The 15,213-nt window shown below is 40.4% G+C and overlaps 1 protein-coding gene across 2 annotated transcripts in view; it reads left to right on the top strand.

Annotated features, from left to right (window-relative positions):
• SPATA13 (spermatogenesis associated 13) overlaps positions 1-15,213 on the top strand; it is a 117,349-nt gene that overhangs the window by 54,132 nt on the left and 48,004 nt on the right. For both annotated transcript variants that reach the window (XM_084842892.1, XM_084842891.1), the window contains exon 2: positions 1,873-3,672. In XM_084842892.1, coding sequence (XP_084699018.1) covers positions 2,035-3,672 — 1,638 coding nt within the window. In that variant the 5' untranslated portion in view covers positions 1,873-2,034. The remainder of the gene's footprint in view (positions 1-1,872; positions 3,673-15,213) is intronic.

Genomic DNA, 15,213 nt, shown 5'->3' with positions numbered 1-15,213 from the left:
TGCGCGCTCCTGGGTTGTTGTTGTTTTTACTGGCCATCCCACCAGTGTGATTTTTTTTTTTTTTTAGAAGTATGGGTATCAAACAGTGACTGCTTAAAATTATAATGTATTATCCTATGTGGCAACTTTCCCCCTGCCTTTCCACACTTCGTTTTTTTCCCCCTCCTACATCTTACATTTTAACCTTTTTAGACTGCATAATGAACGCTTTTATACACGATTAGTCAGAAGGGGCTTACAATTTTATACACCTTTAATGTTCAATGGGTCTTACTCCGAAGTAAGTGTATTCAAGATTGCAGTTTCGAAAACAGTTTTGTTCTGAAAGCCATTGACGCAATCCAGCCTCTTGTCTCCCCTCTCTCTCTCTTTTTTGGCTTTAAAATATAATCAGAAGTACAGGAATGCTGATGAGTGAATACATGCATCTGAAGCCTCTCAAAGTTATCTGAAATATTGTGCCAGACACATTTAAAGCAGCTTCCTGTAAATATTTAGATTTAAATGTGCCTTTGTGTGAGCTAAGTAATTACTGCTATTGCAGTATGGGGGGTTAAGCTGTGAAAATTTTAGTAGGGTAGTAGAGGGAGATGAAATTACAAGAAGTGTGTTAAATATCTCATGGGAACCCACACTAAAATCCTGTTAGACCCATGTAGGATAAACTTTAAATAAAGGAAAATAAAACGTATATAAGGAGAGGAAATGGAACTCATCAAGGCTAAGGTTAATTATGAGGGAGGGTATTAGGAGTTTCCAGGTGATTTTATGAAGTGTGCACTAGATATTGCAAGCTTTATGCAATATATTTTTAAGCTAAGCTAGAAGTTTAAAACAAGATTGGAAAGTTTAATGGGTGTCTGAATTTCTAATAATGTTGTGCTTGTTTATGTGGATTATTACTAAGGGATACTTCATTTTCAGCTGGGCAGTTGCTTTTTTTCTCTGTTTTTCTCTGTAATATTAGATTTTGATTCTGAATGTGTTGGTTTCATGTATTTGTTGTTTTGATTTTAGGAATTTAAATCCTTCCCCAGAGCAAGTTCCCAGGGTGGCTTACAAAAGATTAAAAGCTATGAACAGGGCAGCTTTCTGTTTTCCTGCTTCTTTGGGCTGCCTCTTCTCAACTTCTGTGGTTGCTAAGGGGGCTTTACTTCCTGTTTATAAATTAGCTCGGAGAGTTCACTTGATCACAGCAATACCATTCAGTGAGAAGCATCAGATCCAATAAGGGTGATCAATGCTTAGAATACTCTGACTGCAGTCACTCTGCAGCCACACTGGACTATCCACTCTCAGTGATAATTTTCCAGATCATATCCACATGCCATCACTTAACAAATGGTCAGTGCAATCAGCTCTGATAACTCTGGATCCAGCCCTTCTTACCTCCCTCTCACCCCCAAACCTCCACATGTGATTTCTTCTGTCAGAGGTGACAGCACCAAACAAACCTTTCAGCAGACACAGAGACCCTTCTGGAAAAATGCAGCGGGGAGATCTATGTGCCAAAGACTGGAACCTTACAAATAGGTCCCCTAAAAAGCTTGCTGCAAAATTCAATTACAGTGACAGTGTAAGGTGAAAGGAATCTACTGGGCAGGTGGATCTTATAAGTAAAGAAATATTATTGCTGGACTCTCTTTTGGCCCTTTGATTTCTGCCTAGTATCAGTATCTGAGCCAGCAGAGCAAACACATCCTTATAATATAATTCCTTTAATTATAGCTAGCTCAATGTTGGTGTCATTCTCAAAGTCTTTCCCAGCTCCACGAGAGAGCTTTGTTTAAGAATTTCTTGTATTTTATACAAAGAACCCCTCTTTTCTGTGGAGAAACACGCTAAATGCTGGCTTTGTTTTCTTGGTTGCAGGCAGTGCAGACGACTGGAGAGCTAAATTCACACAACACATGCGAAAACAATAACCCCCAAAGATGCACAATTGAAGAAAGGCTTTGGTTTGGAGAGGATGAAGAAGACAAGGTTTTGGATGTGAGCGACAAGTCCTTATATCCTCATGTTTATGCCAATAACATGACAACGTATCAGAATGGCTGTGGAAATGGCACCTCTGTTGCCTGTATAGTGATGGATAATAAAGAATCAAGGAACAACACTACCTCGTTATGTCACAATGGAGGATGTGACACAAGCAGCAGCTGTGAAAATGAAGGCCAGGATGATAAAGCCAGCCCTTCCAAAATCATGCGCTTTTTCTCTACTCCTCGGAAAAGATCCAGCTCCAACGTGGAAAGGCCTCGTTCCCTGATCGTTATGGGGAACCCCTCAACGTGGAATGCTTTGTCTTCCATTAGAAAAATGGGATCTTTCAAGAAGTTGAAATCCTCAGTTCTCCAAGGAATTCCGGCCAAGGAAGACTTGGACAACTTAAATGACAACACACCAGAGAACAACATCAGAAAGCGTGTCCCAAACAATACTGTGGTGAGAGTTCAGACCAACAGGTATTCTTATTCAGGGCCCTTACATGACTTGCATAGCACAACAGACAATACTTTGGTTTCTGATAATTCTGACGGAGAGGAAAGCGATGATTCCTTCCTGAGGAACACTCATCGGTCGCGCAGCATCAGGCGTGCCTATGGGACTGGTCGTATAAATTTATTAGACACTGATAAAATTCAGGGTCATCAGGACAGTACCAGGACAATATCCCCTGTCATCCAGGGATCCCAGATTTGTGAAATTGTAGTGAAAGATTCTGAAAGCAGCAAAGTCATCTACAGGAGGAGCAAGAGCACAGATAACCTGAACTTTCTGAAAAAGAGTTCATTCAAACGGAAGTCGACCTCAAACCTCACCGACCTCAAAGTTGTAAATGAAAAGCAAGCTCCACAGAGGACAACAAGCACTTCTTCAGCTGACTCAGACAAAGCCAACAGGAACTCGGAGCGAAGATCGAAACGCTGGAAGAGCCCTATTAGAGCTAAGGATTTTGACAGAGTTTTGAAACTTGTCAGCAATGGTGCTGATGTTGCATTGAAGAAAGACAGTTCTGAAATTCCCTCTTCTAGTGAACAGAACCAAAGGACGAGACCGAATAGTAGACTACATGATGATTATTCACGTAGGGTTTCTAGCAGCACTGAGAATGATCGACGGAGGTGTCTACCTCCCAGGTGTAGCCCAGACTCAACTGTTTCCAGATCTAGTGTCCAGAGTTCTGAGGATGACAATGCTGGGATGAATATAATAACCCTTGATACTGGTGGCTATAGGATATCATCTTGTGACCTCTCAGACTCTCTTTGTTCACCACCTCCACTTAAGGACATTGGACCAATTCCTAATGAAGTGTTTTATGAAGACTCTGATGGGCCAAAAAGTTCCAGCCAGTTTTCATGTACCTCTCAGCAGTCCATTGTCCCTGCTAGGCCCATTGTACCCAAGCCTCAGAGCCCAAGTACTGAAAACATCAAGTGCAATACAAATTTCCATTGTCTAGACCGGCATAGCACCTTGTCGCTCAGCTCAATGGAAAGCGAAGAAAAAGGGGAGGGGCCTTCTGCCAAGCTGGGGAAAAGCCCTGTTTCCTTCCCGGACACTGTGCAAGCTGTGTACTGCGATGATATGAATGAAGACAGTGGTATCAGCAGCCACTCTCAGCTGAGTCTCAATTTAGCTCCGAGTGCTGATGAAAAGAAGGAAGAGGTAAGAAGGAACGCCATGTCTTTAAGGCAAGCAGTAATACAACACTTCCTGGGTAAATTAAGCATTGGCTGCTGCTAAATATAATGGCAGGTGGCTTAGCTTGTGTGTGTGTGTCTGTTTTTATCCCTCTTGCTGTGCTGTCCTATGCATTTTTACTCAGGAGTAAGTCCCACTAAGTACAATGAGGCTTAGTCCCAGTAAGTGTGCATAGAACTGCAGCTTTCAGCAATTCGACTTTGAAAGCAATATCAAGTTTTTTGCCTCCCTGTGCACATTAATAAAGAAAGCACTGGAACAGAGATTGCTTGTGTACATTTTTAAGGGCAGCTTTATTGCTTTTCGCAAACTTACTACTTTGTGACAGGATCAAGACCAAGTAGGATCCAGCTAGGAGAGTTCTTGGCTGGAGCCCTGACAAGTAACACTTCATGCAAGCCTCATGGCAGAGGTGATGGTGAATTGGTAAGTGACCTTGCAATCAATCCCAAACATGCCAAGATTATACATAATGCTGCACTATGACAGATGCCACTTACACAAATCTCAATATATTGTTGAAGTTCTACTGTGCTTGAATGGCAGTGTGTTTAGGTAAATTATTTAAATATGCATAGTTAGAGACATATTTCAAAAGGAATCCATTATTTTTATAGTCTATTTATAAAATGGCAGCTAGAGCTGTAAGGTGATTGCATTACTTATAATGTTATATTGATTTCTTTTCTTGTTAACTATTTCAGAAGCTTCCCTCATCTCCACTTCCTCTCTTAACAGCCCTATTCTAAATAGGACCTGAATGTTTCAGAATCATTAATATACTTCTTAAAATATTGCAGTAATATGGAAAATCCTGTAGCCACTTCGGTTTTGGCGTTTCATCACATAAATACAGAATTGCACAAACCATTTCAAGAATCTCTATCTTTAAAATGCAGGCTTCTAGCCCTTGGGGTTGGAGAGAATGGCTTGAAAGTTTGTGTAGTGAAAGTTCAAAATCAGTGGTTGGACTGGTTAGGATTTCAACCTGAAGAGGATTGAAATGCCATCCAACAGCACCTCATTCCAATCACCATCTATATGCTTTTTCCCCTCTCCATTTCCTCCTTGCCCTCTGACATGGTACACCATTCCTGGAAAGTTTGAAAGTACTTTGAAAACTGAATCCTGGGAGCAGAACTATACTAAGTAAATACATTGGCATGTGTTTTAATTCCCATAGCTTATTCCAATAGCAGTATTTAGATCTTTTGTTCAGATTGCATACACCATGATTGTGTGAGACATATTGAGGCATGGCAGTGCTATATCATTAGCAAAAATTCACACAGGGAGTTTGTGAAAGAGCAGGTATTCAGCTTAACTGAGATCCCACTGTGCTTTTTGTTTCGCTTCTTCTTTCTTAAGTTGCAACACATAACTGACAGTTATATCATTGCGTTATTGCAGGAAAGTTAAAAAACAACAGCTCCTATTTAAATTGAGGGTCCCCCCTGCATCTTTCTCTCCTACTGGTGTGATTATAATTTAGCTGTAGGTCCATTGGAAGTTCTGGTGAACTTGCCTGCTGCATCTCGGATGATTTCTTCCAAATACAGTTTAGACTCAAATTTGATATGAATGAGCATAGCTGTGTAAAGTATTGCAGAAATGTTGTGGATCCACAAGACTGACACCTGTCTTGCATTCTAAAAGAACTAGTTAACAAACCCAAGGAAAGTATATAGTTCCTCTCATGCTACGTCTGTTTGCAAGTTATTTTGTTAGGTTTTGTTTGGTAGTTTGCATAACTGCACAATGACACAAAGCACAGTTTTTTCAACCATAGTTTGGCTACTTCCACAGAGTGTAATGTTTTGTCATGTCTTAGGTCTCACTGAAGCCTTTGTAATAGTTGGCCATAACTGGATAGGCAACTTTATTATTATAGCTAAAACAGTTTATACTGCATACTGTGTGAGCAGAAGATCTTCCTCTAGCACCATGGCTGAATCTCATAGTGACAGGTAGAAGGGAATAAAAATATAATCTTTCTTTCCGCCCTTACAAATTGATCCACAAGGAAGGATAAATGAATGTCAGGCCTGCAGTTGGACGTTAAATCATAAAGCTTCAAATTGCACCTGTTTGCATATTCTCGCCTCTGAATCCCACACAAATTCTGTCCTTGGAATAAACTGTGCAGATTAATTAGATGTGAATAAATTTATTTATATGTAATATTTACAGGCCCTTGAGCATAGCACAGTGGTAGAGCACATGGTTTGTATTCAGAAGGTCCCATATTCAGTCCCTGGCATCTGTAGCTAGAAAGATATGAAGTAGCAGGGCTGGGAAAAACCTCTACCCACGACTCAGCTGCCAAGTAGACACTTGATGGACTTGTATGACTCACCATAAGGTGGCTTCATGTGTTCAAAAACAATGTTTGCTATGATCCAGAGCCTGCTCTTATTTGGTGGAGAAACCATAAATATGGATTGAATCATCTCCATGAGAACCTGAAACATTTTAATGCAAGCTGAGAAGTTTTGTGTTCCCTGTTTTGAAGCGAAGTGCAAATTTAGTGATCTGTGTAGGAACATGAAAGCACAGAATACCTAAGGTCCTGGCCTTAAGGCAGCAAGATCATTATGTAGTTCTCATACTTGATGAACATGTGCATTCATGCTTTAAAACAGATTTATTTGATTACATCTTTTGGAAACAGTAGTTTGATGGAATTTGTGTTCTCAATCTGCCATCTAGTGGTGAGATATGATAAACCTAGAGTTGCTTTGCAAGTTTGACTGGTTCGAGTCGTGGTTTTGGAATTTTATCAAGCCATCCCCTAATTTTCTAACTTACCAGTGTTCCAGAAAACATGCTAGGATATACACAATGGCTTTGTTGTACTTACTAGGAATTCTATTTTTTTTCCTTTGAAACTCCCATACAATTCTAGAGCAGTTTGATGTGCCACATCTGGAACATCTGCTCAGGATTTAAAAAGAAAAATCTCCACGGTCCCATTGGATGTGCCACATTAGTTGTTCAGCTCTCAGAATTATGTTCTTATGGGGCAAAGACTGACGTTTGCTTTGGAGAAAGAGAATGTTTTCATTCCCCCCTTCCTCCCCACTGACAAAATTTTGATTTTAAAGCCCTAGGGGCAATGATCTGTCTTTTTGCTTGTGTTGCTTGGTATTTTGCTATGTAAATTATTGATGAAGCTATATTGCCGATAATAATGTGTGATAATGATATTATATCAGTTGAGCTGCCGAGTTGTAACTATGCAGTTGTTACCATGGAGCAAAGAAAATCCCCTTGTTAATTTTTTAACAGTGTTCTGTAGTAGTTATTGGCACTATTTGCAATCCAGAATGAAACTTAATGCATTTAAGTCCTATTCAAATTCATGGGATACGCATACATGCTGTGCACAGAGTTGTAGCCATAACATGAGGAAGATTTTGAAACGGATTTTACCAGGCTGAATTGATTTAAATCAAAGCGATTTAAATCAAGTTTCCCATTGAAACTTTTTCATATATTTCCTGAACAGTGGTTCACATCTGACCACCAAACCATGTTAATTTACAACTAAGGGGGCAATCCTCTATGTATTTAGACAGAAAAAAAGTCCTACAACTCTCAGCATTTCCCAGCCAACCAAATTGTCTGGGGAATGTTGGAAGATGTAGGACCCGTTTGCTGTCTAAACACGCATAGGATTGCGCCCTAAATAGAGTATTATTTACACTTTCATTCTTACAAGCAGGCTTTGCATCACCAGTTTATCTGTATGCTACTTTTCCATGGTAAACTGTGCTCATAGTGGTTCACTTCATCAGAAGAGTTTACATAATAAAATATAATGTTTTAAGATGATTGATTAACAATGGCAAGACAACAAAATTCAAATAATCATACAAATATTAATAAAATACCTTAAGATTTAAACAATCCAGTAATACTTCATACTAGGGCCTAACAATAGAAATACAAAAACATGCCTGTTCACGTGTCATGACAGCCCACCATGGCTTTACTTATCCATGGGGACTGTTGTGTTGTGCTGGGTGCCATTTTTGCATGACACCTGTGGGCCTCCGGCTTGCCATGGCTTGTTGTGTCATGTGAGCCCAGGTGGCAGAGGTTGTTTGTTTGAGGGGGTTAGACAGCCCTCAACCCTAAAACAACCAGGTTTGCATGACACGACAAGCTACGGAAACGTGGGCATCCACAGGTGCCATGCAAGAATGGCACCTGCAGGCACCCAGCACAACACAACAGTCCCCATGGGTAAATTAAGCCATGGTGGGCTGTTGTATCGTGCAAATCAGGTCAATCTAAACAGCAGTAAGAACAATACATCTTATCTTCTGGTGGACTCTATGTGTCTTCAGCAGCAGTAGGAAAAAAACTTTGTAGCTGGAGTCAGTCAGGGAACCACTATCCCAAGCCAGGGGGAAATGAACCAGACAGAAGAATAGAGACCAGATCTTGCAGGACTCAGAGCTAGATGCATGGAAATATTGAGTCTTAATCCAAGCGCCTGCATAGTGATGACCACTTACTTACACAGCAGGCTTACTCATGAGGGAAGGTATTCTATAAAGTGGGCATCACTGCAGAGAAAGCTGTGCTCTGAACCCTCTCAGATGGCAACCTTTTATCTTTCCAGTTACTTGCCTTTTGGAATAAATGCCAGCTGCCATTTCATGAGATGTGCATTTATCTGAAATATTCACCATGTGAAACTGACAAAATAACCTTGTGATGACTGTCCTGCTTCAAATATTACCCTGGGCATGACCTAGTCAAAATTAAGCGTTTTAGACCCCATCTATTTCAGTGGGAGAAATGTAAGCATGTACTCTTTTGTGCTAAATCAGTGATACTTAGCAGTGCTTATCTTTGTCTGGTTTATGCACCGTGTGTGTTGGTTCTGTATTTCTCTTTGGAAATTGAGATACCACACCCTAGAGATAATAATCTTCCTGTTACTTTTCTCAGGATGAAGAGAAGGTAAATGAGCAACCTTTGATTTTGCTAGGGGTTGCTGACTCAGTTCTGATTCACAAGTTGAATAGATGAACAGATTGGAATTTAGGCATTGTTATCCCAGGATAATGGACTGTGCAAAGAGATCCAGAGTCTGTTGAAAATGGCCTAACTTCTTGACTGATGATTGATGGTTACCTTAGTATTTTATTGTTTAGAACAATTAATCAATATGCTTTATAGGGATGAAGTGTAGTATAAAAGGAATACATAAAAAGTAAAAACATTTGTGTGGCACTTGCAAGTGTTCAAAGTGTTTCATATTCATTATCTAGTTGTAATCCTTACAACAACCCTGTAAAGTAAGTCAGAATTGTTATCCTTCATATTGTTAATGGGGTTGGGGTGCAGGAGAGTGAGGCTGAGTTTATGGTTTCAGTAATTGTTTCTGTAATTTTAAATTATAGGGAAAAATTAAACAAATGTGTTTTGATAGGCAGGATTGGCTCAGGAGCTGCCATATGAGTAAATCTGTGACTAAAACTTAAACTGTTTTATAAAAATCACATCCTCCAAAGACATTAAAAAAACAACTTACTGCTCTTAGCAAACAAACAGAGGCCTTCTCTGTGAATATCAGCTATAGCGCCACATTTTCAGTTTGGCAGAGTGAGGCAGAAAAGAGAGAAGTATGTGGTTACCAGTTCACAGGGCGCAGTTGCATTATCTGGACTTTTAAAAGTGTCAATGATAAACTTATCACCTCTAGTCTCACCTTTGTTTATGGTGTGTAATATGGTATGCTGATATTTGCAATGCTGAACCCTGCAGAAGTGGAGTAGGGTGTGGTGTGCTGGTGTAGCTTCCCCTCCTTCTTGAAGGCTCCCCTGTGCTCAGTGCACTGATGTCGGGCCAAACACACTTCATCTCAGCAGGCCCATTTCTCATAACGGAGGCCACTAGTGCCTGTCTGCTTCCAGCAGAAACAGAAGTAGAGCTTCCAGAGGGATAGCTGTGTGAGTCTGCAGCAAAAACATTAGAGTTTTGTGGCACCTATAATATCAACATCAACATTCCAGGTACTATTGACCTACCATATCTGGAAAAACTTTACTTATGACTACTATGCTCTCCTCTGTTACTCATCCCACATTTGGGAGTATATTTCTACAAAATTCAAAGTCAAAATCACACATTCACGAAAGGTGTTTATTTACTTTCTACACGGTGCTTTTTAAATTAATGTCTGATTGGCTTCTCTGACTTTATCTTGGTTTCTGAAGAATTATAAAATCCATCAGTTATGTTTTCTAGGAGGCTGTTCCTCTGTAACAAGATCTAGAATCTCGCCCACCCCCGTGATTTTCATGAACTTCTGAAATCATGACCCATCATATTATTGCAAGAGACAGGCAATTATCTCCCTTTTAGGCCATTCTTGTGATTCACAAGGCTTGCGCAGTATATAGTTGGTAAAATTCCGTGAGCACTTATTACCACTCTAATGCAGATATGTCAGATTGTAAATTTAAAAAACCCTACATCTATATGGAAGTAAGTCCCATTGATTTCAATATGGGGTATCATATTCCCAAGCAAGTGTTCTTAGGATTTCAGCCTAAGGTTATGTTGGCAGGAAAAAACCCGGCTTTGGCCATGTTAGTGAAGCCAAAAGAGATTTGCATGGCTAATATTAAATTATTTGCTATTTTCTCAGAAGTAGATCATAAACCACTGCTTTAAGCCATTTTGAGCGTGGGAGGCAAGGCCATTGCTGCAATTTAGGTTACGAACCATTCTATCAATTCTTTGTTCTCATCAAACTAAAATGAAACATTAAAGGCATTAATTTAATAATGGTGTTCCAGTCTCAGGAGATTAGAGAAGTAGCAGAGCAAAGAAAAACTCTCTGGGCCATTAATGATAACATTGTTCTTTTCTTACGATCTGCTTAACCAGCTTGGATGTTAAGAACTTTGCATTCCTTGGTACAGTCATCAACCAAGAAAGGACAATGAAATGTGCAGGAGAATCAGAATGAGTACATGCTGAAAGAGAAAGTGGCAGAAGAAGGGCTAACTTGAGCAGTGGAATCCAGAGAAATAGGCCACGTAGGGAATTGATATGGGAAGTTCTATTCTTGAGCCAAGAGAAGCCTAGCGTGGCTATTTCATTACTCTAATAAGTCCTGGCCTGGGAATATCCTTGTCTAATAGAATGCAGAGTCCGTTGGCACACTATGCCATGAAAAAGACTGGTGGATGTGCTCACGACTTTAAAAAGATATCACCTAAAAGACTCTGATGCAGGAAATAAGGTCTGAAGAATATCTGGCCACAATCACTTGGACAAGATAACATCAGTTTTCTTCTGGTGGATAACCTTGAAATATTTTTTAATTTGTCTTGACCTGATGCTCTCACATGCAAAAGTTTAGCTTTTATAGCTTGGAGGCAGAAGTCTGTTAATGAAGTTGCAGCAGAATGGGCTTGACCACAAAAACTAGTAAAGGTAATGGCTGCAAGACGTTGGTTAGCATTTCCCTAGTAAGGTTGAGCTAAGATTTATAATGCAGAGGGGCCTGGTGTTGCATTTCTTAAGACAAAAGTGATATGCCTGTAGGGTTACTATAGAAATGATATGTTTGATGTGATATTGAGCTGTTATCTGCAAAAATTGTACTTCTTAGCCAGCTATGGACACAGTATTAACAGTGGGATGTACTTTAGTCATAGCAGGTAGAGTGTATATCTAATTAAGCAAATGATCAATTGATTCATTATTCTCAGTCATTTAGGCAAACAGAATTTCAGCAAGCATTATGGGCTATGATAACCATTATCATAAAGTAATATTAAGCAGTTGCTTCAGCAGCAGACTCTAGACCCTTTTTTGCTAATAGAGTCTCTCTCTCTTTCTCTCTCTCTCTCTCTGTATTAGCTCTACAGCAATTGGGATGGGGTGGAGAAAGATGCACAGATATTTTTTGTTGGAATAGCAATAGCAGGGGATCATAGAATAGTAGGGTTGGAAGGGGCCTACAAGGCCATTGAGTCCAACCCCCTGCTCAATGCAGGAATCCAAGTCAGAGCATCCCTGACAGATGGCTGTGCAGCCTCATCTTGAATGCCTCCAGTGTGGGAGAGCCCACTACCTCCCTAGGCAATTGGTTCTATTGTTGTATTGCTCTAACAGTCATACACACACACACACACACACACACACACGGTGTAAACTAAGGGTTAATTTGTTCTTGGGTTTTTTAAAGCAGTCAGGTGCAGTGGCAGTGGTCACTTGGAGTGCAGAGCTAATTAACAGCTCTGAATGCCCCTAAATCTCTGTGATGCAAACAGTAGTCAAAAGGGGGTGGATGGGTGGGATGTTACCTAGCAGCCAGGTGGAATGAAACAAGTTTCCATTTTACCTTGGCTTTCTTGTTTATAAAAAGACTAGCATGTTCACTATGTTCTGTGATTTCCTATTCTGTTAGAAGCCTGGCCTGATTTGCTTTGCCATTTTATACATCTGGCTACTTAGCCAGGAGACTATCTTTATGACTCAGTAAAATATGTCAAACCCCTCACTTTCTGGATTCAGTCTGCACTACTCTGCTGCTTTTGCTAACAAATTTGGCCTTTTGCCTGAAATGTTAAAATGTCTAAGGTTGGCCCTGGGAAGGTGTGTGGGTGGGTGTCAATTTGATTTGATCATAGGTTGTAATTCTATACATTCATTTTAAGGTTATATATAATTGTATTCACAATCAAGAAAACTAAAAAACCCTTTTACATTACTTTATCTCTTGCTGTTCTTTTTCTCCAATTTTAGACGCTTTCAGCAGGAATTTCCTTTTCTATTGCTGATGCTTTATACACGAAGGAGGAAGTATATACAAAAGATTAAACAATTTAGCATTGACGGAAGTATTTTATTTTCCAATTAACTTTTGTGCACATGGCAAACATTAGAACTGTGAACGTACACCGATGTCTGTCCGTCCGTCTGTCCGTCCTCTCTCTCTCGCTGTCTCTCTCATGGATATAAATCAAAAGGAAAATGGCATTCAGAGCTTCCTGCCCAATTTTAGGTGATGGCATGATGTGAATTCAGGGAGCTTATAAAACCAGACATGGGAAAACTTAAATGTAGGATGTGAGTCTTTAAAGCAACTCTTTGCAGGAAGACATAGGACCAGTCCAGTTCCCGCATGCATGTTCATAACTTGTTTACACAACAGCTGGAGCTTGTTGATGTTACAAGCTTAGGTATTACTGGATGACTGCACCATCTGGCAGTGACATTGCCACTGATAGAACTTTAATATCATGCATAATACTGTAGGTTCAAACTCTGGCAGCTCCGCTTGGAAGGATCTTGGATGGCAGGAGTAGGAAATACTTATGCTTGAGATCTTTCAGTACTGCTGCCAGTCAGAGTAGACAGTATTGAGATAGACAGATTCAGATAGGCCTGACTCAGTAGAAGGCAGCTTTGTACCTTGTATTTGTAATGTGCTTTTGGCAGCAAAGCCTCACCAAGAATAGTGTGTGCGGTGGTTCTGGTGATGGTGACAGCAGGTGGAAAGAAGAGAAGGGAACCTGTGGTAGAGCAGCAGTGGGCAAATTTCAGGGGATCTCCTTTTTTTCTCTTTTGATTAGACCCCTGGGATCCACCAACTAGAGTCTAGTACAAAAGAAATCCACTTAGAATTAAAGAAATCTGAGCCCAGGAACTTGTTCTGAGTACCAGACTTTAACAGAGCTCACTGTCCTTCTTCACAAAAAATCCACTCCTGGTGACCCCAAGTTTTCTTCATTTCTGCAGTACAATTTAGGGCAGGAGGGGAATTAGTTTGTTGCCACTATGGTTAAATAATTGCTAGACATAAGTCTTTGCTGATCTACTGCACAGCACCCAAAGATCTGCCACTAGATCCACATTTACCTTCCGCCAAGCCCTGGCTTGCAGAAGAAAAGCAGAGGTTTCCTCTGTTCAGCCAGCTCTGGCATTTAAAAGAGTTTCCTGTGCTTAGCCTTGGATGGAGGCAAATAATAGAGAACTTGTCTGCTGTTGCCAGGAGGCAGGAAGCAGAATTGCAGGAAGCACTTTTGTGAGGGGGGGATGATGGTGGGGGAACCTGGATTTTTGTTCATGTGTACTGAGTTCTCTGATTGTACATTTGGTGGCAAGGAGGACGGGGAGAGTATTTAGTTTCCAAAAAGTGGGTGCTGAGGTTCAGGCTTGTGTGAGGGTCATGCCATATGCCCTGTAAGCCTGTATTCTTAATTGTGAGTGTATGTGTGTGTGTTGGGGGGGGGGGGGGATAAAAATTGTAGATGTTCAGCAGTGATGGAAATGCACACTCCACATGCTCAGAGGCAATTTCCCCTCACATATTACATGACTCTGAAAGTAGCTTCTATGGTTTATACCAGAGGAGCCCTAGCACAATTGAAGCTCTGGGCAGTCCATACTTTTCTCTGTAGTTTGGGCTGGTTGGTTTTTTAGGTACAAGAAATGTGTCTATTCATATATAATGTTGCTTCCTGAGAAGGAAGGAGCAGGTGGCTTTGGGAGCTAAGTGGCTAGGACAGCTTGGGAGCAAGTGGCATGAAGGAAGAGGAACGTAGGACATAAACTGATGGCCAATGAAAAAGTGGGCTGAAGGAAAATATTCCACACATTTTAGGGATTATGTGGTGGTATCATCAGTGGAGTTGGGGTGACATCTGAGGGAAATTTTGGAGGCTGTGAATTAGATCAGGGGTGGACAGAAGGTATTGTAGATCTCCAGATGTTTTGGACTTCAACTCCCAAAAGCCTCTGCCAGTATGGCCAGTGGTCAGGAATGCTGGGAGATAGAGTCCCAAAAGTCTAGAGATCTACTTTCTGCCCACCCCTGGGTTAGAGAACTCCGAGGTGGCCAGGAGTCTGAATTTTGAATTTTATCAGCCAAAATTTTGGTCACCAGGCCACTAGTATTCATAGGTTTGAAGAACAATTGGTCAACACTTGGCACCCACAAAACTTTGTAGGTTTCTAGGTGGTAAGTTTATGCAGTTAATTAATGCTTCTGTTGCTAACGTTGGCTATCAGAATCTGCTGTTTGGTAAAGAGTAACTTATTTGATATACCAATACTAATAAGGCCTATATTGGATATATCTAGTGAGGATAGTAGTCTAAATTCTGTGAGCATTTTAGAGACGTTAGAAGTTATGTGGAAATCACAGTTCATGTTTAACTGAGATTGCAGCATAAACGCCAGAGTAAGAACTTGTTATCAGATTGGTGAGATGTTTTCAGGCTGACAGCCAGTATAACTATTCCTTATCTAATGTTTGGTAACATCATAATTTTTCATGTGAATCAATCCTGGTTTCTTTATTTGCCGATGTGGAATCTTACAAATTATTTAGAGATAGATAGATAGATAGATAGAACTATATTGTGCTAAAAATTCTGGCTTATTAATCATAGTCTGAAAGCACATAATGCAGCAATCATGCTAAAACTAAGTGGGTCCTATGGTCTCCCATGTGGTGCCCGTAGGCAC

Source organism: Heloderma suspectum, chromosome 3 (genome assembly GCF_057233095.1).
Source record: "Heloderma suspectum isolate Gila_16-S chromosome 3, 16-S_ref, whole genome shotgun sequence".
Classification (NCBI taxonomy): Eukaryota; Metazoa; Chordata; class Lepidosauria; order Squamata; family Helodermatidae; genus Heloderma; species Heloderma suspectum.
Note: the sequence above shows the minus strand (reverse complement) of the source record. Positions and strands in the feature narration are given on the sequence as shown.